This window comes from Procambarus clarkii, chromosome 76 (assembly GCF_040958095.1).
Source record: "Procambarus clarkii isolate CNS0578487 chromosome 76, FALCON_Pclarkii_2.0, whole genome shotgun sequence".
In the NCBI taxonomy this organism is placed as follows: Eukaryota; Metazoa; Arthropoda; class Malacostraca; order Decapoda; family Cambaridae; genus Procambarus; species Procambarus clarkii.
The window spans coordinates 19,512,819-19,540,459 of NC_091225.1; the positions used below are offsets into that span (position 1 = coordinate 19,512,819).

Below are 27,641 nucleotides of genomic sequence, written 5' to 3' on the forward strand. Positions count from 1 at the left end.
CATCACTGGAGAGGACGAAGGCAACCCAGGAAAGGGACCAAAACTTGTCTGGAATTGCCCCGACCTCTTGCATTGTATAAGAATGGCAAATCTCTACCAAGTGGGACATGAGCCCTCAGGTCCAGTTCATAGAAGATGTAGCCAACAAACCCTCAGAGCAGATATCTCTGGTGTGGTATAAGAAAATGCAAGTCTACCCAAGGAAAGGCAACCTTGCCCATGGTTGGAGTGAAATAGTAACATGCGAGTGACAAACACCATAATGACATGAAAATAATAAAGTATGTGAACTAATGAACACACATGGAACTAGTGTTCATGTGATAACCAGAACCATTTGGCCGAATAGCAGGAAACAGGTGACTGGCACAGCAAGGACTAGATATGTCGGCCTAATGACACCAGCTATAGAGATGAGAAGGCAGTAATTTGGTGGAAATATGTCGTCAGGTCATGGGTATTTATCCCACAGCAACACTGGCATGCCTTATTTTCCAAAGGGGTGCATAATTTCCTTTAAACAATTGTTCATTTTGATGCATCTATAATACTTCCTGGTGGCTTCTTCCCCAGTTTTGTATTAATTTGATCCATGCTTCCCTTGCTTCGTAGAGTGAACCAGTCTCTGGTTCTGGCTTCCAGGACCAGAGGCTGGTCCTGGAAGCCAGGACCTGGATTTGGATTTGAGACTCCAACAAATGGGTCTCAAATGTCTGGCTCTGGCATGGTGGTACAAAGGTTGAGCTTAAGACAACCACTTAAAGGTCATGCTCAGAAAAAGACTCACATAAAACACACACAAAATTGTAGGGCCAAAGAGAATTTCAGAGGATCGACAAATTTTGCATAAGTAAGACATGGGAGAGACTGCAAGAAAATGCTACACCACTTCTCTGATAGCACAACAACTAAAACCATTAGGCTCACTACTAATTAATTCACTAATATACTAAGATTACATGGCATATGCCCAGTCTGAACTATTGCAATAAAGTAGATGGTGAAAAAGGTTGGAAAATGTTGCAGTTCTTCACCAGAATAAAATGAAAGTTAAAATGTGGCACTAAAAATGTTTTTGTCAAGTGAATATTTGGGACTTTAAAACATTGAATCTGGACAGTTGCAGCTCATTCTATCCTATATCTTCAGTACATTCTTCCCATTTGGAAACTTCTCCCTAGAGAAATGACTTAAATCTTTTCTCTTTCTTTTCCATTCCTACAGGTCAAACTACTGACTGATCCTCTCCAGGATGTAACCCTACAACAAACTGACTAACTTCTGGGTACCTATTTATTGGCAGGCAAACCCAGGGCAATTGGCGATATGAAATGCACCCAACCATTTCTGTCCTGTCAGGAATTCGAACCCAAAATTCCCAACTGTGCATCGAGAATGAACCTGTCTGCACTACAGGAACACATCCCAAGTATTAAACTCGTCTAATTTTTCACACCACATGCAGCCTTCCCTTTTCTCTATCTAGACTTCCCTCATGACTACCATTCAGATATACAGTATACTCAACCAAGAGGATATCACATAACCAAGGCGTATGCCAACATTGATAACCAAACCACACCAAAATATGAAGAAACGCCGACATTTTGATACATCATGGACCATTATCACTCGTATGTGATTTTGATCATCGTATCTTCAGCCATGTTATTGTGACTCATCGTCTGAATATGCCAACATTATTGTCCCATAAGTAAGTAATTATCAAAAGAAGGCACCAAACCGGGAAGGCTATGTAGCACCATCAAATACGCAAAATAATCAGAGGGCGCTAAATATCACCAAGGATGCCAATACGAGAACAAAAACGCATAAGGCGAACGATATCAAAAGTATCCGAGTCACCAAGAATTCTATCGATATTGTCCCATAAGTCAATTATTAAACCATTATATACTGTGCATGTCAAATAAAAAACGTAAAGGAGAGCGAAGGAAGAGCGAGTGTCGGTGTGTTTACCTTTTTAGGAACTATATAGTTTGGGGGACAGGAGAACACTGAAAGGATTGAATAAAAGCTCTATACGACTAAGGGCTATGCCACTAAAAACCTTATATAAAACCTTGGAATATCACAAGAAAATGTATCTACAGACATCAAATTTAGGACAGGAGTAAAGATATTTCACTTTAACGTCTTGGGACATATGCACTAGACATGCAATCAGTAACTAAATAAAAATACAACTATATTTTTTCTTACAGTATAAACTATAGGGACACAATAAGCCTTAATGATATGCAAAATTATGACTTCTTACAGCAAACTGTAATTTTTGGTCACATTACTGAATAACAAATATTAAAGCTTGCTATTCTCATTTTCATCTCAGTGATAAATAAAAGCTCAGTCATATGAATATCTTGTATTTCCAAACAATTTGTACAATATCTTAATTACATTCAGCATCAGAGTAGGTGGGCAACTGGTCCTTTGCCAAAGGCAGCTCTAATTGCTGCCTGTGCTAAAAAAGGTCACCAGCCAAAAGACAAGAGAAAGAAATGGTGAGAAATGAACCACCACAAAGAGTACCAAGGTCGAGAGAGAGAGAGAGCCGAGGTGGTAGGTCTAAATGGTATGGTTGAGGGTGGGTGGGAAACAAAAGATTTAAGAGAACCAACCAGTACATGGCTAATGTGCCATTCTGATAATACTGAAAGGTTCGTGTCCAGCTTGTTACTACACGCTACGAGGATCTCACGAGTTACTTGCATGGCATACTGCAACTATAATACTGTAGATGGTGTAACTGCAGAGTAAAAATGTTTCCTATGTGAAGGGATGGGAGGGTGTATGGATAAGGATTTATCAGCACCACTTAGCAAAATGCAGCAAAAACTCAAACACACCAAATGGAAATAGCTCCTAACTTTACATGCCTCCCACAGTGAAAACTTGGGCAAATACCAAAACTAGCCGAAGTCATTTCTCCATAAATTCTTTTTTTATTTTGTCCTGTCCCCTACCATTACAAACTACCCTTTGTATAATTTTTTTGGTAAGTTTGAGATTTTGCTTGCCCCTCACATATGTATATATACACCACACTAAAGCATCCCACATGTAATTTAATATTACATCTCATAATATTTCAGAATTATTAAAAAGTAGGACATCTTGCAATTTTAGGAGAGCATATATGTTGCCGAGACATGTCACGCCAAGGGAGTTAGCATTTGCTAATAAGCGAGGATATTTGAGGATGTGCACATTTCAATCTAACAGAATACTGATGTTTACTACTTTATATTTGGTTGTTATCCAAATTCTGCGATACTTTTACGCAATTAAAAACAACTTTCTTCTGGAGACATTTTCTAATATACTGTAATGCTCAAAATAACCCGAGACACTCCACATTAATTCCCATCACCCCAAAAACAAAATGTAGAAAAATGATATCCATTAAGAGTCCTCCCATGACAATGCTTAACAACATTTCATCTGAAAAGTGACTTTATTGTGATCCTCAACCTCCCTTACGTGTACAATGCAATGTGTCTTGAAAGCAATTCATGCAATAAATATACTACTGAGCCAGCTTCTTGTACTCTATGTTTACTTGTTAGCTTCTCTTGCATGACAAATTAACTATTTTGTTAACCTAGATTAACTACATGTTACAATACTGTTTCATAATATTGCATTTAACTGAAATTTTATATTTAAGTACACCTTTGTCTATCAGTAACATTTACTTATTTTATTAGTAAGGCTTTTGACTTCTATTATTACTTTTTAAAGGATAAAACACATTCCAAACAAACACTTGACAGCAAACTAAACAAACATCACTGCCCTCTTTATGCAAGAGCAGGATAGAAGAACCTTGCACGTCCTAATACACACACAAGGTTCTTGCGTGTTTTAAATGTGATGCTTCATTATCAACAGCCACAGTTTTATTTTGATATTTAATATAGAAACATTGCAGCAGCCAAGACATATTACTGTACCTCCAAACCACTTAAATATATGTAACAGCTTTACACCTGTGAAGAAAATACAATGTCATTTGTTATATTACAAGTAAATTCTCTCCCCTTACCTTTGACGAATTTTTTCCCTCATCTTGGATGAATTTCTATCCCTAGCTCGAGTGAATTGTCCCCCCCCCCCCTTAGCTTTGACGATTTTCTCCTCCTAGCTCGGATTAACTTCTACCTCTAGCTTGCATGAATCCCCTCTTTCGCCCTTAGCTTTCATTAATATCTTCTCCCTCTATCCCCAGCTTCAATGGATTTATCCGCTTAGCTTGTGTAAGTGCTTAGCTATGTAATTCATTTTTAATACTGATTTTACAAATTTTGTATGCATAATTCAGAATAGAAATTAAGAATTAAATTGCTTTCAATAATGATTTTTATTTTAGATTTGATTTTCCCCCATAATTCTAGTTTTGTCTGTTCTTTCTATATTTTCATAATCTTCTAATAAGATTACTTTTTTTCTGAGACAATCTTCAATCTTACCACACATTCTTGTACTCTTCAAGAAACTCAATAATATACTGCTTCAAATGAGTCAACCCAGCAAGCAGAATTATTCTCAAATTCATTAAGTGCACCTGAGACCTGGAACTTCAACATCAAGGGGTCATAAATTTAAACTAATGAAACAAAGCTGCCGGAGAAATATAAGAAAATTCACTTTTGTAAACAGAGTGGTAGACGGTTGGAACAAGTTAGGCAAGGTGGTGGTGGAGCCCAAAACCGTCAGTAATTTCAAAGTGTTATATGACAGAGTGCTGGGAAGACGAGACACCACGAGCGTAGTTCTCATCCTGTAACTACACTTAGGTAATTACACACATTTTGTGTTTCCATCCCCAAATTTATGATAATTATGTATATTTTTAATACCACACAGACAGTACCCATATATATTATTACTATACTGCCGAATTAAAAAAAATCTCCAAAATACTGTATTTTTTATATAAATATATTAGAGAATTCCAGTTAACATGATCTTACAGAAACTAACAGCACTTTACAGAAATGAGGGAACTGTATTATTTCTGGTGTTGGTTTTCCAATAATTCTTATAGTACAAAGCAGAACAGTAGTCTACCACATATTCTGCCACTGAAGAAACTAATGAGCAGTATGCCTAATCAAAACTCATGATTGTAACCACAGAGCCCACAAATATAATCCTGACGACAGATTTTACAATGTATAATTATGCACCATGCAATGCTGTATCATAGTCCCTTTTATTTTACTATTTAAGAGTATATTTCTCGCTATTCTCATAATTGGATTAATACATTTAGAAAGAAATTTGTATAAATAATGTGAAATGAAGGGAGAATGTAGTTTTCCCATTTAGAGCAACACCACTAAGGCTACTTTCTGGGGCTGAGTGTGGTCAGACTTTGCACGTAATAACAACGTCCAAGAAATAAAACGGATTTCCCTACGACTGTTATGATGAAAACATTCACAACATAAAATATAAATAACAAAACCATTACATTTCATGGACAAATCAAACTAATAATTACTGGTATTGTACAAAAACACAAACCATTGAAGCAAACACTTAGAAGATTGAACACCCAATCTCAAGACAAAACACTTGGTAAAAAGTTAAGAACATTTGTGGTTGGTTTTACTAAGCCATCCAACAAACGTCTCAACAATACATGCAGACTCGCCATCGTCATCCTGGGGTAAAGTATCTACATTTGCATTCATGATTTTGTTTCATTTTTGCAGTAATTGTTAAAAAAATAAAAATGAAGCATGTAAAGAAATGCACAACAATTACATATATAATTTGGATTACATTGTGATGTAAAGCGCTAATCCCAAGATGATGATAACTAAGGAGTGCTGAGAAAAATAATGTGCCAAGGACTACTTTGAGTATAGGGTGCTGGGACAGTGGCGCCGGAGTGATACCCATATCGTCATAAATAACGCATTAAAAACTTGAATTAAAACTTCATAACACACGAGGAAAACTACTGATGTGCCACTAATTACATTTACAAAACAGTCACTGCTAAAAATAATTTTTAGCACATGCAATCAATTTGAAAACAAAAGACATTTCAATGCACATCTCTACCCTTTATACTATTTTATCAACTAGGTTAATTATAATCATTTTCCAGGAAATACATAAGGGTGAGGCAGACCATTTAGAAAGATTTAAAACAAATTAATTTTAAAAACTAACTTAAATTTCTGGTATAGTCTTTTCCTGATCATGCTTACAATTGAGAAGGATCACTTGACATTGACTAATATCTGTCAATTGGATTTTCTCATGTTTTCTGTCTTTCATCCAACTTCCACTCATACAAATTTACAACACTGTAATAAAATTCAACAATTTGAATGTTTTGAGAACACAAAAATTAAGATAAAACTAACCCTTTTCTTGTCAAGAAAGAGAGTATGGAGAGTAAAAGAAGCAAAGTGAAGCAAGCAGTCAACACACTGACTATAATGCTTCCTCAGTAATCCACTATAATGTCTCCTCAGTGACCCACTATAATGTTTCCTCAGTGACCCACTATAATGTTTCCTCAGTGGCCCACTATAATGTCTCCTCAGTGACCCACTATCAATTAATTCCCCTGCTTCTTCAGGTTTTCTCCTCCGGCACCACCACTCCACGGGAGGTAAGGGATACAATGTGAAAGGAACGAGGTTGGACTCTCCTACCTCGACTCCGCCGCGTAGTAGTAGTAGTAGTTAGGGTTGTTAAATATTAAGTAGAGGAAAAAAAGAAAGTGAGAAAGGTAGAATGATTGAGCTTCAGCAAACACAACAATGCATAATGTAGAAAGAATCGCCCTTTTGTTTTTTTTTTGTTTTTTTACTTTCACGCCGCCACTACACCACACATATAACTATAGGAATCTTTTTTTAAAAGGTCCTAATGATTATCACTAACGATGAGCTCAGCTTTATATTATGACACAGGCTATGATTGAGGACTATAATAATCATCCTCAGCTTTGATCATTAGAATATTATTTAGTGACTAACACACTTGAGACCTAAAGGCTGTATCAAAATATTTCATCAAACACATACCTATATGCATGTTTTCAGAGTTGCTGTCAGAGCGTTACAGTCACACTGCCTTGCATCTTACACTACGTGGAAGTTCAGTACCTTAACATTAACTCTTAAAACATGATGATTTATGAGATAAACCACTATGAATAATGTATGACCTTTATGTATATACTGTACTATGTATACTGTGTGTACCTGTTAATGAGTTATAGCTGTAAAATGTCTTTGCTGGCACGAGCGCAAATAGCTACTGGAATGAGGTGTGGTACCCATGTTAAGAATGCCGCAGCAGCCAAGGAGGGAGGGGAAAACGCAACAACAACACCGGCAGTGCACGTTAGCCATGTGGCAGTCCAGACCAAACAAAGACCTCTACCCCTCTCATCAGTACTGTACTTGTTACTCAACTTGTTCTTGTCTGCTTGCTTGTTTTTTGTCTCTATCTCGGTAACAATGGCAGGTCAGCATTGTTAATTAATTAAAGAAAAAGATGCTGCGGATGATAATAAAAATTGATTTATCAAGACTTCAATTGCAAGACATGCACACACTGAAATATGTACAGTGGCATCAAAAACAAAGCCAAAAATATTTTTATAAAAAATATCAATATTATTTTGGGTCGAGCAGCAAATACCGTACTTGGCTGAATAAATATGTTAATCAAGGAAATCAGTATTTAAAGGTCTGAACTGCACATACTTGGCATCCTTTCTGACATGCTATAATAATGAAATAACTCATATTTCAGTATGGCTTACTTTACTGCTACACTGTGTGTAAACTTGATCAAATGCTCACACGTTTTTAAAGTCAACTTCATGTGTTTTTTGAAGCGCTAATTATTTCACTGATCATGTAAACCACAAATTATAATTGGCTACTTTTTTCTCCTCGATAAATTATTTTGCTCAAATGTTTAGAATTGATCAGTAATGAAAATTTTATTAAGTGACTGTAAAAATACTTTAAATAATTTATTAAAACAATTTGTGTGAATAATTCCTTGTGTTAAGCACATCTAAAACACTATATACCAGTATATATATATACATATAAAAAAAACACATTCTGTACAAAAAATACAGAACCAAAAAGGAAAAAGTTAGTCATTCACTACAACCTAATCAAAATTGCTACTTATATTATGACCACACAAATGTACACCAAAAGAAAGTCTTTGGATAACTGCCCAAATATGAGGCATATTAGCTGTACTGTACATCTCCCCAGCTCTATATATATACCTTAAGGTAGCTTGGGCATTTAAAGATCACAAGTCCACGCATTCTAGCACTCCTCTCACTAATGAATATATTATCAATATATATAACAAAGTCACTATTACTCGTATAACACTGTCCGTTTCATTATTTTTCCTTTAGTAGCATCTTTGTAGTCAATAATATCTACAGACTTATTTGTGTGATGCTCAGCTACTAAACGAGCATTCGAGTTTTCGTAATAGTTTTCCTGTCATCCATAGCCTTATTATTCAAAGAACTGTATTACTAAATTTTTAAAGCAAAACAAACTATACGTGACAGGAGTATTATCCATTAAACCTTTTGACACTAATCTTTAAGTAGTAAGAACAAGATGAGCTGCAGGTTCAGCCAAGGAACACCAATCCAAAGGGAAAATGAAGTTGATTCAGCCATCATAAACCATTATTATTCCTATTGAATTATCTCTTGTAAACTTGGTCCTGACATCATAAAATTAGATTGATTCCTAGATGAGTATTAAGTATGGGCATGTAGAAGTAGTGATGTGGCTTAGTGCGTAGTGGCGGCGGTGAGGGCAGAGAGAAGGCAGCAGCAGCAGACAGTAAGCAGAAAGGTACCGTGGGCGGGGGCACTGGTGGAAGGGGCAACGCTACTGTACTGCACGGACGGCCCCGACCCGCTACCTGTCACTGCCGATGGATCTGTAACACACACAACAACCCCACACTCAGCAACAACACCCCACACGAAAACATTGAGAGGCACATAGTGGGATGGGACGGGATGTTGCCTACCAAACACCATCACACTTAACACACACACACTCACACACACACTCACACACAGCTATTGTGAAACTCATATCATGACATAAATTACAGGATAAAAATAAATTATACAACCACATTTACCCATACAACATTGGTAGGAATCAGGCAACAACTATTACAGATAATATCATATTCACTATGTTCAGTAATTAAAATTTGGATTACAATTATCCTGATAAATTGGCTCGCTTCATCTCATCACAAATATCACATTTAGCAACACACACCACTTAACATTGGATCTTCATCCCTCACTGAAACTGTTTAGTAGAGTAGATCTCAATTTAGCTACTGTATTTATAAAAGAACTTGCAAAACAAATAAGACCACTATACAATTTACTTCAATTATTGAATACTTTATTCTTACCTAAAGCTTAGAAAGAGAGAGAACTCATTCACACACTAATAAAAAATAAGAACTGTACATATTAACAATTATAAATACTGAGAGATTCTAGTTTGCTGTAAAGTCCTACCATATATTATTCTGATCAATTCTGCATACTATTATAATAGTGATTCACTGCCTTAACAGTTTTATATATCATTTAAGTACAAATGTCTCTATTCCACCTAAACGCTAAGACAGTGGAATAAGCTTATAGCGTCAACGGACTTTTTACCGAGATGCAGGCATAAAGATGCAGTGACTACATGCTGTAAATAATTTCTGTAAGCAAATACAATTCTCAAAACTTCAGATTTTAATTTTCTTGAAATAAGTAATTATACTTAATGAAGGGGAAGGAAAGACCCAATACATGTGTAAGTGAATTCAATAACAGAATGAAAATGGCACAACTGGTGCTAGCAATAACAAAAAAATTGTAATCAATTTATCTTTCATTTTTCAATTATGTATAAATTAAGACATTGCCATCAGAGGCCTTTTGTTATAAGGTAAACATCAGCTCTACAGGCACAAAATTTAACAAATAATTCCTCTGCAAAATGTGGTGCAGGTAAAATAACTATTGTACTTTAGAAATAAAAACCATTTTCTTTACACTATATTACAATAGTATGCTTCTAAACAAATCAGATACCTGTACTGTACTTCAAAACATATTCTGGTAAGAGTGAAAAAATTCAATCAATGTAAAATTATATTTTGTTTACCAATGATAATTAATGTATGGTATTAGTTAAACAGCAAACACGAGTACCCAACAGCTTAAATGCGAGCAATTTGTGATTTGATAGCCATGCACACGTAACACACAAAACACATTATTAAAGGCTGAATTAATCAACTTTATATACAAGTTATACAAAATATACAAAATTGAAATGGAAATAGACTATCTACAGAGAAACATCTAAATAGCCGTAAATGACAGGGGAGGACATAGTGTATCACGACTCGACTGAGACTTGCATAATGGAAAAGAAATAACATGACACAGACTACATGAAACTGAAGACTGGTAATTAGAGAATGTGCACAAGTTTCATTACTGAGAGACATTTAATGCTCCTCAAGGGTTGCAATGGCTACCTATTTTCGTTTCCTCTTCAAACTCATTTCCAGAAATTATAAACCTGGAACCTTTTCTTCTATCATGTAAAGTTCTTAAAACACTGAAATGCAAATACTCCAGACTGGTTTACTTATCTAAAAACTGCTCTGGTATTTAAAAACTATAGGAGCACTGCAGCAAGACTAAGGAAAACCAGACGTGCTTATCGCAAATACTGTACTGAAATTAAAGTTTCTGCAAGGAAGATAATTAGTAAATTCCTGGAATGTAATTAGCAAATTAAAACAAATTCCTAAATAAAAGTGCCTTATTTTAGGAATTAAATATAAAGATTCCCCCAAACAGTTCAATAAACACCACTTCTCTACACAAATCCTAATACAGTACTAACTTTGCATCAATAATAAACTTCTCTAGATATTACATAAATGGCGTTATACTCGGCTGATGCAGGAAACATTTTACTATACTGCATTAATCTAACCATCAGGTAAAACGTGTGACTTTCTTCAAATACTTATATACGTCAAGATATTACATTTTTACATTTAATCACTATTTGTGAGAGATTTCAGCAACAAAAATTAACATTTCCCTGATACTAAAATATTCAAATTAAAGTGCAAATGTTAAATTCATATTTTAGCACTAAAAGCAATGATCTAAATAATTCCAATCTACAAAACACTTTTGGTTTTGTTGAACATACCATTAGCAGTCTTGATAACTGCCTCGGCAGGAGTTGAGAAGCCTATTTCGTTGTGGGCACGTAGCTCAATCTTGTAATTCGAGTTACTACGCAGGTTCTCGATGGTGTAGGTCGTTTGGCCCGGGAATTCCACTTCTCTTGTCATCTTAGTGCCAGCATTTTCCCACACTCCTGTCACATTGTGCACCTTGGACAGAAGAGGATATCATACAGTACATGCATGATATTCCTAAAATACAGGTATAAGATGTATTTATCTGGGCCTAAAATAGGCTCTCAACAGAGTCCCACAAAGAGGTTGTTCTGGAAACTGGACAAAATTGGAGAAGTGATAGGGAGGCTTCTAGCATGGATGAAAAATTTCCTGACAGAAAAATGAGTGTAGTAATCGGAGGCAATGTATCAGACTGGAGAAACGTTACTCTTAGAGTACCAGAGTTCAGTTCTTGCACTGGTAATATTCATTGTTTACAAAAATTATCTACTAGAAGGAATACAGAATTATATGAACTTGTTTGCTGATGATGCCAAGATATGGGGAATATAAGAAACCTAGATGATTGTCATGCCCTTCAAGAAGACTTTGACAAAATAAGTGTACGGAGCACCACTTGGCAAATGGAATTTAATGTAAATAAATGCCATGTTATTGAACGTGGAATAAGATAAAATAGACCACACACAACCTACAAATTATGTGGGAAAGGCTTTAAACAATTCTAACGAAGAAAGAGATCGAGGGGTGGTTCTTAGATAGAAAACTATCACTTGAGGACCACATAAAGAACACTGTGCGAGGATCCTATGCTAAGCTTTCCAATTTCAGATTTGCTTTTAAATACAAGGTGAAATACTAAAGAAATTGTTCACGACCTTTGTGAGACCAAAGCTGGAATATGCAGTAGTTGTATGGTGCCCATATCATTAGCAGCACATCAACAAACTGGAAAAGGTGCAAGGACATGCAACTAAACGGCTCCCAGAACTGAAAGACAAGAGCTACAAGGAGAGCTTAGAGGCATTAAATATGCCAAAACTATTAAATAGAAGAAAAAGAGCCGATATGATCACAGTGTACAAAATAGTAACAGGAATCAACACACAGTATTTATGTCATTATATTTCCCCTCCCCCTTCTTTATTAAGAAAAGACAAGTAGAAACAAGCTCGTGCCCTTACAAGATAACTACAAATATTTTGCAAAAGCTGCTCTGCCAAAAGAATAAAATACAAAATACCCTCAAAATAAAAATAAACAATACCATATCTTACCTGGTAATAGATAATCTGGAAGAAATCAATTTTCTCTCCATTGTCAAGAGGCACTTGCCACTGCAACATATACTGGTTTGGGTACGGTATTTCCGTTACGTGCTTATCAACGTTGAAGATCAGAGGTTCCTCTGGAGCAGCTCGTCTTGGCATTTCTTCACTCTAATTTAAAAATAGTTATTTTTATTTAAAGAATAATATAATGCCCTCTCTTTAAGAAAATAATGTTCACATACCAGTGAATTTAGCTACAAAGTTTTTGCAGAAACATTTATACCTTATCAATAATATTCACCAAAGCACAATACAGTGTTAAACTAATTATAAATACCATCCACTTCACCTAATACATTTCACTACCTCTTGAATACATAGACAAATGTCAAAATTATTATATATCTACAGTGATTTGAATATGACATTTCACCTGTAAAGGCTTTATAAAATCTAATAGATACCCAGAGGGCTAGTGCATATACCGAGGTAAAGGTGCATACACTGAACGGTGGTACTTTCATATGAACATACAGCTTCATACAGAGGAATAAAGGTGCATGCATTGAATATGGGTATACTGTATTTGTATGAACATAGAGCCTTGTATCAAATTTACCGATACAATGATCTACAGAAAAGCATATAGGAAAACGATATTGAGACCTTGATTAATATCAACATCAACTCCACAACATTAATTCAAACTATATACTTTATATAAATATTCAAATGTGACTCAAACAATGGGCAGCAGTTTTAAGCTTAAGCAACAATTGAGGACAAAGCTCAAATGATTTTTCAGTCAGGTGATTACAGACCCATGAAATCTTTTACCTGCTGAAACCATAAATACCCCAAGACAGATCTACACAAGATGATGTCAACAATTTTTAGGAACAAAAGGGCCTTCAGATACGGTCAGGTAAATTTATCATTTATTGTTTATTTTGAATAAAGTTTTTAATTAAATTGTAAAACATGTTGCTATCTCATAAAATTTTACCACCTATGCATATACAATGGAACCTCGATTCAATGAGCCTCAATTCGGCAAATCTCCAATTCGGCTGCTTTTTTATTTCTGGTTGCCGAGGTTTTTGTTCAGCAAAAAATGTGCCCCCATTTCCTCTGAAAATTATATTTTTGAGGATTGGGTGTGGAAAATTTGCTAGAAGTGGTGAAATCTCTTTACATACAGGTTCTCTTGGTTGCTGTCTTTCATTTTATGACTGGTTGAAACTATATTTTCACTCGGTGAAATCAGCCCATAGCATGTTGGAAAATTTTAGATATGAATGGAAATTATGTTTGTGATGATTTTTATAGGTGGACTCAACATTATAAGAAACAGCTGGAGCCTTGGGAAAGATATTGAGAATATCTCAAACTAAATTCGATGGACTATTTTCAGTTTGTGTTGGCAAGGTTTCTGTTCACTCATGGTTGACTTCATTTTCGACACGTGATCGGGGACCCTGGTTTCCATTCATGGGCAGGACAGAAATAAGTGGACACATTTCCTCTTACCTAATGCCTCTATTCACAGAGCAGTACATAGGTACTCTGGAGTTGTACAAATGTTGTAGGGTGGCTTTCTAGGAAAGGTCAGAAGATTGACATTGAAGAACTAACAGTGGGGCATGAGATAACCCCTATTTTCCTCACCCCACATTATGCCCAACCACTTGGGCTGGACAGTAGAGCGACGGTCTCGCGTCATGCAGGTTGACGTTCTATCTCTGACCGTCCAAGTGGTTGGGCGCCATTCATTCCCCCCGTCCCATCCCACGTCCTTATTCTGACCCCTTCCAAGTGCTATATAGTCGTAATGGCTTCGCGCTTTCCCTTGATAAATCCTTCCTTTTCCTCACCCCCACATTACTCTTTCTATGGATGACCCTAGAGAGACAAGGTATTTTATCAGGAGCAAGTGTACAGCCATTTCGACTATAATGCAAAGAATTCACCATTATTTCCACCATATTCATTGATAAAATTACAATACACTTAAATTAAAATGCCCTAAATGCTGCATGTATTAGTGGATTAGAATAATACTGACTCAAGTTTAATACTGTCAATGTCAACAAATTTAACTGTCCACTGACTGTATCTTTCTAAAAAGACAGACTGATTGGATGATGTGCATCTTCAAACTTTAGCATAAAATCTGAATAAAATTTAAGACTCACTTTTTCACCGCTCCATTCTCCATTTCCAGCTTCACTTCGAGCAGCAAAGCGGAAAATGTACGTTTCTTGTGGCTTTAGTCCATCCAAAGTGTACGAAGAACCTAAGATTCACATTTGTTATGACAACAATTAGTTACAAGTAACTCTGTAAATACACTTAAGAAGCACACTTTTTAAATACATTTCCATGCAATTTTGTCCAGTAACAGAGAAAAAGCAGCAACTTGAAAGATGTGATGTACCTTTGGTCCACTGAGTACTTTGAGCATTATCCCAAGTCAAATCTTGGAGTCGGTATTCCACAATATATCCTTGGATGGGGAGTCCACCATCATCCATCGGGTCAATAATACTCCAGGTGATGGTGGTCGCTGTCTTCTTCTCCACCTGTTATGCCCATCCAAGTACCAGTTAAGAGGTATCTTAACATTCATCCTCTTATACATTCAATTATAGCAATTATAGATATTGCATTAATACTAAGTTTGCATATAAATTTACTACAGAATAAGGGTTGGAAAATATACATTATATTATCTATTACCTTGGCACTGGTAATTGGCCCTGGAGCATGTGCTTCTTTTAGCTCCAAACTCATTTTTGCCGTTCCAAGGCGGTTAGTGGCTTCACACGTGTAATCTCCAAAATAACTGTTACTGACAGGATGAACTCTGAGAACGCCAAGTGGACCATATTCAAGAACTTTGAGATTTGGATCATTTTTAAAAATTTCCTGATTACGAAGATACCACTGAACTGTAAAGATCAAGAGCCGTTTAATAACACTTATATCTTAGAGTCACATGGGTAGAGGGTACAGGTATACCGTATAGTAGACAGGAAAACGGCTAGTTTTTTTTTTTTATGCAGTGCGCATCAATGTTTTGGTTTTCATAGTCAGGGACAGGAAGCCTTTTGGGCTTACTGAGGTCCCCTAAGGCCATCTACAGAAGTTTCTCAGGATGCAACCCACAACACTGGCCTAATTTTGAGGCACTAATTTTGAGGCACATATTAACTGCTAGGTAAACAGACACATCAACTGTCATTTTGAGATCCCCCAAGACGTTTCTGCCCGAAACGCTGCGCGTACTAGTGGCTTTACAAGATTGAAATTACCATATTATGTATCCTCACATTCCCAACATACCTTCTTGTATATGCATAAATAAATAAATAAACATGGAAGAACTCACCACCGTTGCATACAATTCAGCACAGTTGGTTCATACCCAAAATGCCGTGGGTTCGATTTCTTCAATGGGCAGATATGTTTAGCCATGCTTCCTTACACCGTACTAGTATGTGTCTATTCACCTAGCAGCAAATAGGTAACTAGGAGTTAGCCAACTATTGTGGGTCGCATTTTGGCTTTGTCAAAGGCTTAGAGGGACCTTGAAAACACTGCCAAGCTTCCTCTCCTCAGCAATATAAATTATAATAATATTACTGTAATGTATTCATAAATGAAATGCAAAATAAATGCTAGCCAAAAAAAATTATTTTTCTTAAATGAAAACTATTTATTAGATATCTGATATCTAATACAGTATAAAAATTGTACATGAATTTTTACACTTTTATACTTTTTTTTTACTATACATATATATATACTGTAGTTATCATACAAACGTAACTGATTTTTGCCCCCATGGAAAAAATATTCATTCATTCATTAACAGATTCTCACTTCCCACTTACACATGCGTCTCGGGAGACATCAGCCAGCAAAATGAAAAATGAATGTTCCTAGGACACAAGAATGTTCATAATACAGCCAAAATGATTACTTTTATGATCTACCCTTTTAATTATTAATTATCTACCCTTTTTGTAATTATTTGTAATTGTTAGGAAGTGCCTAGGATCTTGTTAGTACAGGTGCGTTCATTCGACTTTCCCTTAATACCCCTGTTCACCTACCACTAAATAGGTGAAACCTGCTTGCCCGAAATGCTGTGTGTGTTAGTATATAAATAATAATCTTGTATATAAATAAATACAAATAAGTAGGTACCCAGGAGTTAGTCAACTGTTATGGGGTGCATATTGGGAATAGGTTACTAGTTTGACCTTGGGGGGGGGGGGGGGGGATCTCAACACGAGCCTAACATGTGTATATACACAGGCTGCCTGTCCCTGATAAAATTAATATGCATAATTCAGTATTTTTCTTAATGCCTTCTCAAAGGTAAAACAAGGTGTAAAATCTATAAGAGTATGACAGTTTTAAATGCAATTTCAATGGAAGAACAATAATTTATGTCATGTTTGTACATCGTTATTAATATTGACCAACCACCCATTAATGCATCTAGATAAAGCTGTCTGGTTAGTCTGGCAGAAAATTACCAGTTATGCTCACAGCTGCGATTGGGCTAACTGCTTCCAAAATTCACATTAGAAACTTGTTTATAAAATGCTTACCAGCAGCAACTGATTCAATGTAATCTAGAACAGTGCAAATCACAAGCTGTTTACACATACAGTACAATAATAATAATTCCTTTTTTTTTTTTTTTTTTTTTTTTGGAGATATATACAAGAGTTGTTACATTCTTGTACAGCCACTAGTACGTGTAGCATTTCAGGCAGGTTCTTGGAATACGATCCCCACCACGAAAAATCGTTGTTACAACCAAGTACACATTTTACTGTTGAGTTAAACAGAGGCTACAGTTAAGGATTTGCGCCCAGTAAATCCTCCCCGGCCAGGATACAAACCCATGACAAAGCGCTCGCGGAACGCCAGGCGAGTGTCTTACCACTACACCACGGAGACTGTCAAAATATCAAAGACAGGAAGCCTGTTAGGCCTATTGAGGTCCCCCTAATGCCAACTACTGAACTTTTGCAGGGAAGCAACCCACAATAGCTGCCAAACTCCCAGGTACCTATTTACTGCTAGGTGAACCAAGGCATCAGGTGAAGGGAAACATGCCCAACAATTTCTGTCCCGTTCAGGGAGTGACCTCGGGTTCCCTGACTTAGCCATGGACAAGTACCACTGGACCTAAGTACTATAAAACACATAACTACATGAAGGCAACAAAGTGTCCCAAGCTTTTGTATACATGTTATTTACTATTATCACAACTACTTTTTTTTACTACTGGATCTTCAGTGTACACTATTGTATATGGATGAAACTGAGCAGTGTCATTGCCTAGTAACCAAAGGTTCTGGGTTCAATTCCTGCAGTAGGGCCAAGGTTTTATTTGCAGGCGATGAGTCACAATAACATGGCTAAATTATGTTGACCAGACCACACATTAGAAGGTGAAGGGATGACGACGTTTCGGTCCGTCCTGGACCATTCTCAAGTCGATTGTGAGAGAAGATTGTGACAATTGACTTGAGAATGGTCCAGGATGGACCGAAACGTCATTGTCCTTTCACCTTCTAGTGTGTGGTCTGGTCAACAAGGTTTTATTTTTTTTATTTAGATATACAAGACAGTACATTGGGTTTCTGAGAGTACATAGCATTGATGATTTTACATTCTTGCATTGCCACTAGCATGCATAGCGTTTCAAACAGGTCCTTAAGCTAACAGATAAATTTAAGTAGGTAATTTGTAGCAAATTTGAAAAATGTTTTGGCAACATTTCCTTTCAACTGATGTGTCTGTTCACCTAGCAGTTAATATGTGCCTCAAAATTAGGCCAGTGTTGTGGGTTGCATCCTGAGAAACTTCTGTAGATGGCCTTAGGGGACCTCAGTAAGCCCAAAAGGCTTCCTGTCCCTGACTATGAAAACCAAAACATTGATGCGCACTGCATAAAAAAAAAAAAAAAAATAGCTGCTTTACTAAATTCATTATTGCAGATTATGCAAATGCTATGTTATAAATATATTTAAACAAAAATATCTAACTTTTGGTCTTACTTGTTGCATTAGGAATGGAACTTGCTAGACATGTTAGGTTGACAGGTTGCTGCTTCCAAGACCATAATTCCTTGAATGGCTGTTCTTCAAATGATGGCTTAAATTCCACTGTGATATGCCCCCAGACTTGCGTCTCCCCTCCTTCAGATTTTGCAGTGCACGTGTAGAGTCCATCATCAGATCGTCTCACTCCTCGAATCTTTAGGCTGAACAAAAAAAATTAATTAATTTAAAAGATGTCTTCTTTTAACCATCGAGGCAACTGGATAGATGGCGGCCATCGGGTAGATTTTGGTAAAAGTAGTAGCACTTTAGAGAAAATTCATTTTCAAAGGCCTAGACAAAGGCCTACAAGAACCATCAGTCCCATATACATTTACAGATTTTAACATAGCTTACGGTTACAGTTCCCCAAAACGTTTTTTTCATAAGAGTGGCTTCATTAGTTTATGTAACTTTTGTAAAAAATTGACAAAAGATGTAATCGTTCGTAAGTACTTGCGTAACTGCTCTATGAATTAGGGTCCTGGAGAGGATAGTTGAGCATGAAATGAGTGTGTGTTACATAACACTGTATCGTGTGTGCAATTTAAGCTACTGTATTGGTTATGTCGAGAAAACTTCATTATGGCAAAAACAAATACTTGCCAGAGGGCTACACAACCCAATAGCAAAATAGAGTTCAGTGTTCTGATCACATATAAGTCTTGTTGGTTTCAAATCAATAAGATAAGGTCTTTTCTAAATATTGTGCAAATTATAAGACAACAAATATTTGCAGTGAGACTACATTCCTCAACTTACTGGCTCATTAATTTAATTTAATCATTAAATATGATCACGCATTCTGAGATCTCAAGAAACAAAGTACAAGATCACCTACAAATAGAAAACCTCAAGTTATCCCTAACAAGAATATTAAAAAAATCTAAATTAATTGTACAGTACTCGGATTAACACAGTTTATACATACATGCCAACACGGCGATTTTCCTCATCAGTTGCTTGCTCCACCTCAATTCTGTCATCTTGATTTATTCCAGTCTGGAAAGCCTCGGCATTTGTCTCCTTCTGGAAGACAATTTCGGGTAAAGGGTCACCAGTGGCAATGCACCGCATCTCTGCCTCATCATCGACAGGCTTGGTGATATTTAAGTATTCTATCACTTTTGGCTTAGTAAGAACTTGCAAGTTAGCTGATGCAGTATCTTCCCCTGCAAGACTCTTTGCCGTACACCGATAGACACCAGAATGTTCGGGTTGCAGCCCCATGATTGTTAGAATACCTTTCTCACTATCAACAAAATAATCATCCTTTTTCTCAAGAGGTTCATTATTCTTGTTAACCCAAGAATATGATGGTACAGGCTTGCCACTGGCACCACAGTGGAAGGTAACAGAATCTTTCTCGACACCTTTTGTGTCTTCGGGAGGAGAGTCAATTTTTGGAGGTATGTAGACTTCCACTTGAATGTCTCTATATTCAATGGAACCCAATTCAGGCACACGTGCCCGACAACGATACACGCCTTCATCTGCTTCCGTCACACGTTTTATTAATATACCGTCCTGCTGGATGATATAGTTGTCATCTGCAAATGAAAAATATACTGATAACTTTTTTTGCATATATGGTAATATCAATCTCAACCTATAAATATTTAATTACAGTATCCACTTAATTTAACGGTCTCTTTTATACCGATTTGCCGGTAATAATGACCGGTTTGGGAGACCGGTATCTGGAGCCTCATATACCAGTCTGGCTGTCGATATTACCGATGGTCGGTATTGAGTTTATTTTGGCATCGGCGTCCCCTCACATGACGACCAGGCCACCGACCTCAATCGGTCCGGAGTCGTATATTACATCTTAACTTTCTTTTAAAATGATTCAGTTAAATGAAAAAACCAGCGTTGAATGTAATGAAACGCCATTTTCTGGGTGAGTCCCGGAGGCTCCCCGGAGCTATCCCAGGCTGATATGCTAATGTCAGACTTTGGCATCAGTCATGTGTATGGAGTTCTTAGGCCTACCGGGGACCACGGCCAGAACCGGGCCCCCTCAGAGAGGCAAGGGGAGCAATGGCCTATAGAAGCCCCCGTGTAGTTGGAAGCATTCTATGTCTGCCATCGACCGGAACAGGCACCCAGAAAGGTAAGCGCCCCAAAACAAACCCCTATTCTGGTTAAAATTGCTACCTAATACCGAACTAGTGGATAGAACTCCCCAACCGAAAACAAGCAAATTAGTGTGACGTCACACACTGCCGCGCCGCTGTCTGCGCAGCTCCCCCCTCCCCGGGAGGGGGAAGGGGGAGCCCCAGACCCCCCGCGCCGGCTACCCACACCTCAGTTCTTGAGGCTGGATGTCAAAAACGCGAAAAACCGCCGACCGGAGGGAGGGAGGGATGCCGGGGAGCCTCCGGGACTCACCCAGAAAATGGCGTTTCATTACATTCAACGCTGGTTTTCTGGGGGGAGCCCCGTCGGCTCCCCGGAGCTAACTACCCACAGACAGAAAAAGAGGGACTTACCCGGGAGGCGGTCGTCGCTCACCCCTCAACTCGAAGCCGAGACAACTGGCTGCAACCGCCGACCCAAAGCAACACAGGCCCGACGAGGGCCAGGGACATTCACAAGGTAACGAGCAGCCAGGACCCTGTTCGACCGCCAAAATCCCCGCGCCCGAATATCAGACCAAGACATATTCCCAAAGACGGCAGCAAGAGCCGCGAACTTACGAACGTCATGGGCACGGGGATAGACCGCAGGCTGGCTAGACCTAATAACCCTGCGGACGACCTGAGAGACCCGAACCCGCGAACAGGGAAGAAGGGAAACCGGATCAACCCACAGCGCGTCCCCGGACACAGAAGCTGTGGCGCGCAAATAACGGCGAAGCGCCGCAACCGGACACAAAACATGATGCACCCCCGCCAATAGCATCAGCCTCAAGAACTGAGGTGTGGGTAGCCGGCGCGGGGGGTCTGGGGCTCCCCCTTCCCCCTCCCGGGGAGGGGGGAGCTGCGCAGACAGCGGCGCGGCAGTGTGTGACGTCACACTAATTTGCTTGTTTTCGGTTGGGGAGTTCTATCCACTAGTTCGGTATTAGGTAGCAATTTTAACCAGAATAGGGGTTTGTTTTGGGGCGCTTACCTTTCTGGGTGCCTGTTCCGGTCGATGGCAGACATAGAATGCTTCCAACTACACGGGGGCTTCTATAGGCCATTGCTCCCCTTGCCTCTCTGAGGGGGCCCGGTTCTGGCCGTGGTCCCCGGTAGGCCTAAGAACTCCATACACATGACTGATGCCAAAGTCTGACATTAGCATATCAGCCTGGGATAGCTCCGGGGAGCCGACGGGGCTCCCCCCAGAAAAATTCTAAATTAGCATTAATAAAATATTATGAAACAATTGTTATTAAGCAAAATTCTTAGTTTTCTTATTAAATACCTTTTATATTACAGGCACTAGGTATTTTCTTTCCCACGGACCTAGAATGTACTGTGCCAGGCCATGTGTTCCCATTGTTTACTGTGAACTAGTGTGGCTAGCTTCAATTGTGAAGGACATTACTATTAATTGTGATCTTCATTTCTATTTACAAAATGCCAAAAGTTACCCAAAGGAAGCGCCTGACGGTTGCACAAAAGCTGGAGTTAATTAAGAAACTCGATAAAGGATATTCTCATGTACGAGCAGCAGCAGAGTTTAACATTGGCAAAAGTGCAGTAAGTGACATCAAGAAACAGAAGGATACCCTATTAAAACATGTGAGCACAACAGTGTGCTACTTCTGGTGCTGCATGTTCGAGAAAAACAGTAAAGTCTGGTCAGTATCCACAATTAGATGCTGCAGTGTCTAAGTGGTTTGTTTATTCAGCACCGCACAATTAGCATGGCAATACGATTTGAAGAGCTTAAAGTTGCAGCAAGTAAACTTGCCATTCAATTAGGTATAAAAGATTTCAATGCAAGTGATGGGTGGGTTGGAAGATTTAAGGCTCGGCATAACATTTCAAACACCAAAATATTTCTGGTGAGGCGTCAAGTGCTGATCCCACTAATGTTGATTCAAGGCTAAATTATATGAGTATATTGTCAGTAATAATTTAAGCAAATATCATGTATATAATGCTGATGAGACACGGTTTATGTGACAAGCTGTACCAAGTACATCCTTAACCAGTAGGATTCAGGAAAATATTCCTGGACGAAAGATAAGCAAGGAACGACTCTCAGTCTTGCTCTGTGCTAATGCTGATGCCTCTCACAGGACAAAATATGTCGTGGTAGGCAAGTCTAAAAATCCTCGAGCCTTAAATCTAAAAAAGTACACAATCAGGGAAGCAATATTCCACTGGACTAGGCTTTGGAATAAAGTGAAAGAAACCACACTAACAAATTCATGGAAGGAACTGTTAACAAAGGCGCCTAGATGTGAAGCAGCAGTATCTGATACTGAATGCGAAGGTTTTGAAAATGAAGCCAATGATTTTGAAGGGCTTGAAGAAACGATCCAAACAATGTTGCTCCAAGCTGGTCAGGATGTACAAGTGAATGATATCAATGAACGGTTAGAAAATGATTACGATCCTGGTTATGAATTGTTAACTGAAGAACAGATTGCTCAAAGTGTTCTTGGAAATGACTCGGATGACTGATGATTCTGATGATGACTCAGACGATGTGTACACACATCACGTACTGTGCTTGGCTAGAGAAATGAACAGTGACTGTTCGTCAAGGTTTCTCGGCTTCCGCCGGGAATCGAACCCGGACCCTTAGGACTATAAGCCCAGATCACTGTCCACTCAGTTGTCAGGCCCCCAATTAACGAGATGCACACACAGGCATTAACACGATAAAGTCCCGCCAACACACTGTCAGAATGCCAAAGGCCCAGACTCCAAATATTTAACTTTAACTCAACCACAGTGAGTATTCTGTACTCATTGAACAACAATATCAAGTGAGACACTGAAGCAGAACAACACATTGAACATGAACAACAGTTACACGAATTAAGTTATCAAATAACATTTGTACTTCTAAACACATTTAAATGAATACATGATGCATAAAAGCTGGCACTGAATGTTTCTAGTTGTTAGGCTAAACGGTAAAAAAAAGGGATACATACTATTTTTCATGGGTACAAGATCCTTAAGCCAATCAACCTGAGGAGCAGGCTTGGCAACTGGAGTACACCGAACCTTGTATTCTGTGTTAATAGTTGGTGTTTGGTGGACAGGCGAATCTCCAAAATCAATGTTCACTGTCAAAAATATAACATTCTACATGTTAGTTCAATTCATCAAAATAATTTTTTGTCATCAAACATAATTCTTTACTATATTTTATTTCAGGTAATATACAGCAAATTTAATACTATAGACAGAATGCTATCATATTATCACAATGTCAGAAAATCACAACATCAAAAAAATCTGCATCGAATGTAATGAAACGCCATTTTCTGGGCGAGCCTTCTCCCCTCCCCACCCCCTCGAAGGCTCCCTGGAGCTATCAGACTGATATTAGCTATATTAATCTGAGGCTTCAGTTATATGGAGTTCTTATGCCTACCGGGAACCACGAGCCAGAACCTGGTTCCCTCGGAGAGACAAAGGGAGCAATGGTCTATGAAAACTCCACCCTTTGAGAGTACTGTATAATCATGTCTGCCACTGTCCAGGGTTAGGCGCCCCAAAACCGACCCCAACTGATAAAAACTGCAACCCAAGACCAAACAAAGCCCAAGAACTTCCCTCAAGAAAAATTAAGGTAATAAGCAAATCATCATCAAACCAACGTGCTGCTCATTCCCTCCCCCCCCTCCCATCTTGGGAGGGAAAGGTTAGGGGGCCCAATGAATACACAGTACAGTACTCTCAAAGAGTGGAGCTTTCATAGACCATTGCTCCCTTTGCCCCTCTGAGGGAACTGGGTTCTGGCTCATGGTTCCCGGTAGGCAAAAGAACTCCATATAACCGAAGCCCCAGACTAATATAGTCAATATCAGTCCGATAGCTCCAGGAAGCCAACGGGGCTCCCCACAGAAAACACTTCCATTTCATAAGAATACACTCTTGCATATCATTATATTTCATTACTTAGTACCCATACAAAAATACTATCAATACTTGAACTCACTTCATTAGTTAATGAAAATTTTACTTTTATTTAAACTTACTATATGCATTTACAGCCACACTAGCCGAGAGCTTCTGATTGCCAGCGTAAGTTGCTGTGCAGTTGTAAGTACCAGTGTCTTGTTCACGAAGTCTCTGAATCACCAGATCTAGTTTGCCGGCGCCTTCATTACCCTCGAGTGTCTTGATCCTGGTGAAACAGACATTAGGGGTTTACACCAAGATTCATATACAGAAATACATAAAATAAAATGATATACACAACTGTCCTCTGTACAAAATTCAAAGAACTTTTGAACACTAATAACATATTAGCCACACTAGTGTTCAAAAGATGTCAACATTAACTAGAATTAAGTAATTGGTTTTAGAGTTACTGTAATTCACACTGCATCCAGTTTCTAAATATATGGTATAGTACATTGGAGTCCCGGTTATCTGAAACCAGGTTTTCTGACAGTCTATTACAAAAATCTTTGAATAATGATAATGGTCTGAAATATTCAAAGACCATTTTGGGTATTTAGGAACTTTTTGGGGTAAATGGTACTGTACAGTATTCTGCTAATTTCTGGACAAAATATCTAAAAATATTCCCGAGACAGTACAGTAATTGAGAAATTTTTTGGATATTCAGGGCCAAATACAAATTTCAGGTAGAATTATAGAGCTGCAATTTTAAACGATATTTAAACATTATAATACAAATATAGTATTGTACAGTAAATTAACAAGGTTCCTTTTCATGTGAATGTGGAACAATATTTCAGTGTATATAAATACATGTACTGTACTGAACTGTACTATTATTTGAGGTATACAATAATTTAGAGGCAACTATACAGAAAGAAAGAAAAGTGGTCCAGCTTATCATAAAGTTGGGATTAGTTTGACTGATGCTGACAGAGGTAGCTAGTTTATTATGCATCTCATACTCATCCTGTGAGCAGTCGAGATCAAGTCCCAAGAGCTCCAGATAATCGAGACTCCATCGTACGTATCCAAGTATACCCTTATTTGTTTAAATCATTAAAATATAAAGTATAACCAAGAGATTTCATTATGATTTATCAAAGGACAAAAACTAATAAACATTTTTGGCAGTCTTGTAAGTGAACAAAGATGAGAGAGATAGGGTACAGGGAAGATTAAAAGGAAAACAATTTTTTCACAGGAATACGAAATGCCAGGGTATCTATATGAATAATTACAAAAATACTGAGCATTGAACAAGGCAAATTAAAACAAATTTGTTAATATGAAACTTGCAGTATTTCTGAGCAGGTTAAAGAATATGGAATAATTATTGAATAAACAATGTTAAAAAAAATGGGAACAATAATATCTCAAATATGAAATCTTGTTCCAGACACTACGATGAACTTAGCTTCTCACCATACACATAATGAACTCTATTAATAAAATTCATCAAAATTAACTTTTAGAATCTTCTTAAAAGCTGACAGAATGGAAACGTGACAGCACGGTAGACTTATTGCACAAAACATCTCATTAGACATTGTTGTCCTGTGTTTCAAAGTGACAGAACATTAGGGTTTCAATCAAAGACAAACCAATGAAGAGCAATTTAGCAAGAAAAGCCGTTCAAGCTTTTAACATTATGCAAAGTGTTCTTAATGTTAAGTTCATCATTCCATAGTAAAAACAAAAGGAGAGTTATATAAAAACCTTTCCTGCCAAGGTTGCAGCAGCCATTTCCATTCATGAAGGTTTTTAAATGTACAGTATAGTAATAATGGAGCTTAATTTGTCAATCTGAGAGCCATCTCTAAATTGTCAACAATTGTATTTACAGTACACTACTGTACTATATTATCTGGTACTCATTGTTTATATTTTTTGACTTGCTATTGTTATCTCAGTAGATATGCTCTCTCTCTACTGCCTTGACAGTACTACTGATAAGAAATAGTTCATGCTAATAGAAATAAGGAGTTCAAGTATTTTAAATTTAGACATACAGTAATAATAATTTAAAGAGATTGCTGGAAGAACTGAACCTCAAGACGAGTACCATATCCAGACGGTCTTAATCTTACCCTTCAGATAGTTTATTATTGACTGTAGGGAAAACAATTTAACTAAATTACAGTATGACACTTCACCATGCTTGTCTTCAAGTACTTATGTACTACTAACAACTATTCAGTATAGTACTTGCTCACTGTCTATTTGGTGACAGTTGTTAAGTAAGTTAAGTACTGATAAGAATGCCCATGCAGGTCTCATCTGCTAGAATCTAGAAAAATTAGTCCCAGGCCAGCATATCCATACTAAAGGATTTAGCCCATTCTTCTAAAGTCTATACTGTACTTTGAGGCAGATTAAGGGCCACAGTACACCTAGATGCTCATGGCCCGCTAACAGTCATGCAACAAGGCCATGCAAAGGTACCACTTTGCAGGTTTGAAACTTACGCCAATACAGATCAAAATTCGGAATTTGAGTAACAGCATATCAACTCATGGCAAACTTACATTGCCCATATACACTAAAGTATCATTCCATATACTGTATAGATAACTAATTATGGCCTATTATGCAAAACTTGTGCATTATTTCTGAAAAATATCTTTCATATCAGAATATGTCCTGAAATATACGGAATTATGCATGTCACTCATAACAAACCTACACTATGCACTACACTACAGACAAATATACAATAATGATTAACACATCTCAAGTTCGTAATCAGTAGCAAAACTTACTCCTATTCTAAAGACATGGATTACAAGTAGGAGAACTGCATTAAATGCAAAAGTACCTGTATGTGTTACTGTAAACTGCTGTCAAATACT

General features: G+C 37.7%; 1 protein-coding gene across 11 annotated transcripts in view; it reads right to left on the reverse strand.

The window, feature by feature from the left end:
• The window catches only part of LOC123771456 (fasciclin-2), a 244,507-nt gene that overhangs the window by 23,046 nt on the left and 193,820 nt on the right, over positions 1-27,641 (reverse strand). For 9 of the 11 annotated variants that reach the window (XM_069313712.1, XM_069313710.1, XM_069313711.1 and 6 more), the window contains 10 exons: positions 24,861-25,009; positions 23,808-23,942; positions 19,635-20,253; positions 18,662-18,867; positions 15,318-15,529; positions 15,016-15,160; positions 14,774-14,874; positions 12,585-12,746; positions 11,313-11,499; positions 8,908-8,991 (listed from right to left, as the gene is read on the reverse strand). In XM_069313712.1, coding sequence (XP_069169813.1) covers positions 8,908-8,991; positions 11,313-11,499; positions 12,585-12,746; positions 14,774-14,874; positions 15,016-15,160; positions 15,318-15,529; positions 18,662-18,867; positions 19,635-20,253; positions 23,808-23,942; positions 24,861-25,009 — 2,000 coding nt within the window. The remainder of the gene's footprint in view (positions 1-8,907; positions 8,992-11,312; positions 11,500-12,584; positions 12,747-14,773; positions 14,875-15,015; positions 15,161-15,317; positions 15,530-18,661; positions 18,868-19,634; positions 20,254-23,807; positions 23,943-24,860; positions 25,010-27,641) is intronic. The other 2 variants (XM_069313708.1, XM_069313709.1) reach the window with 2 other exon arrangements.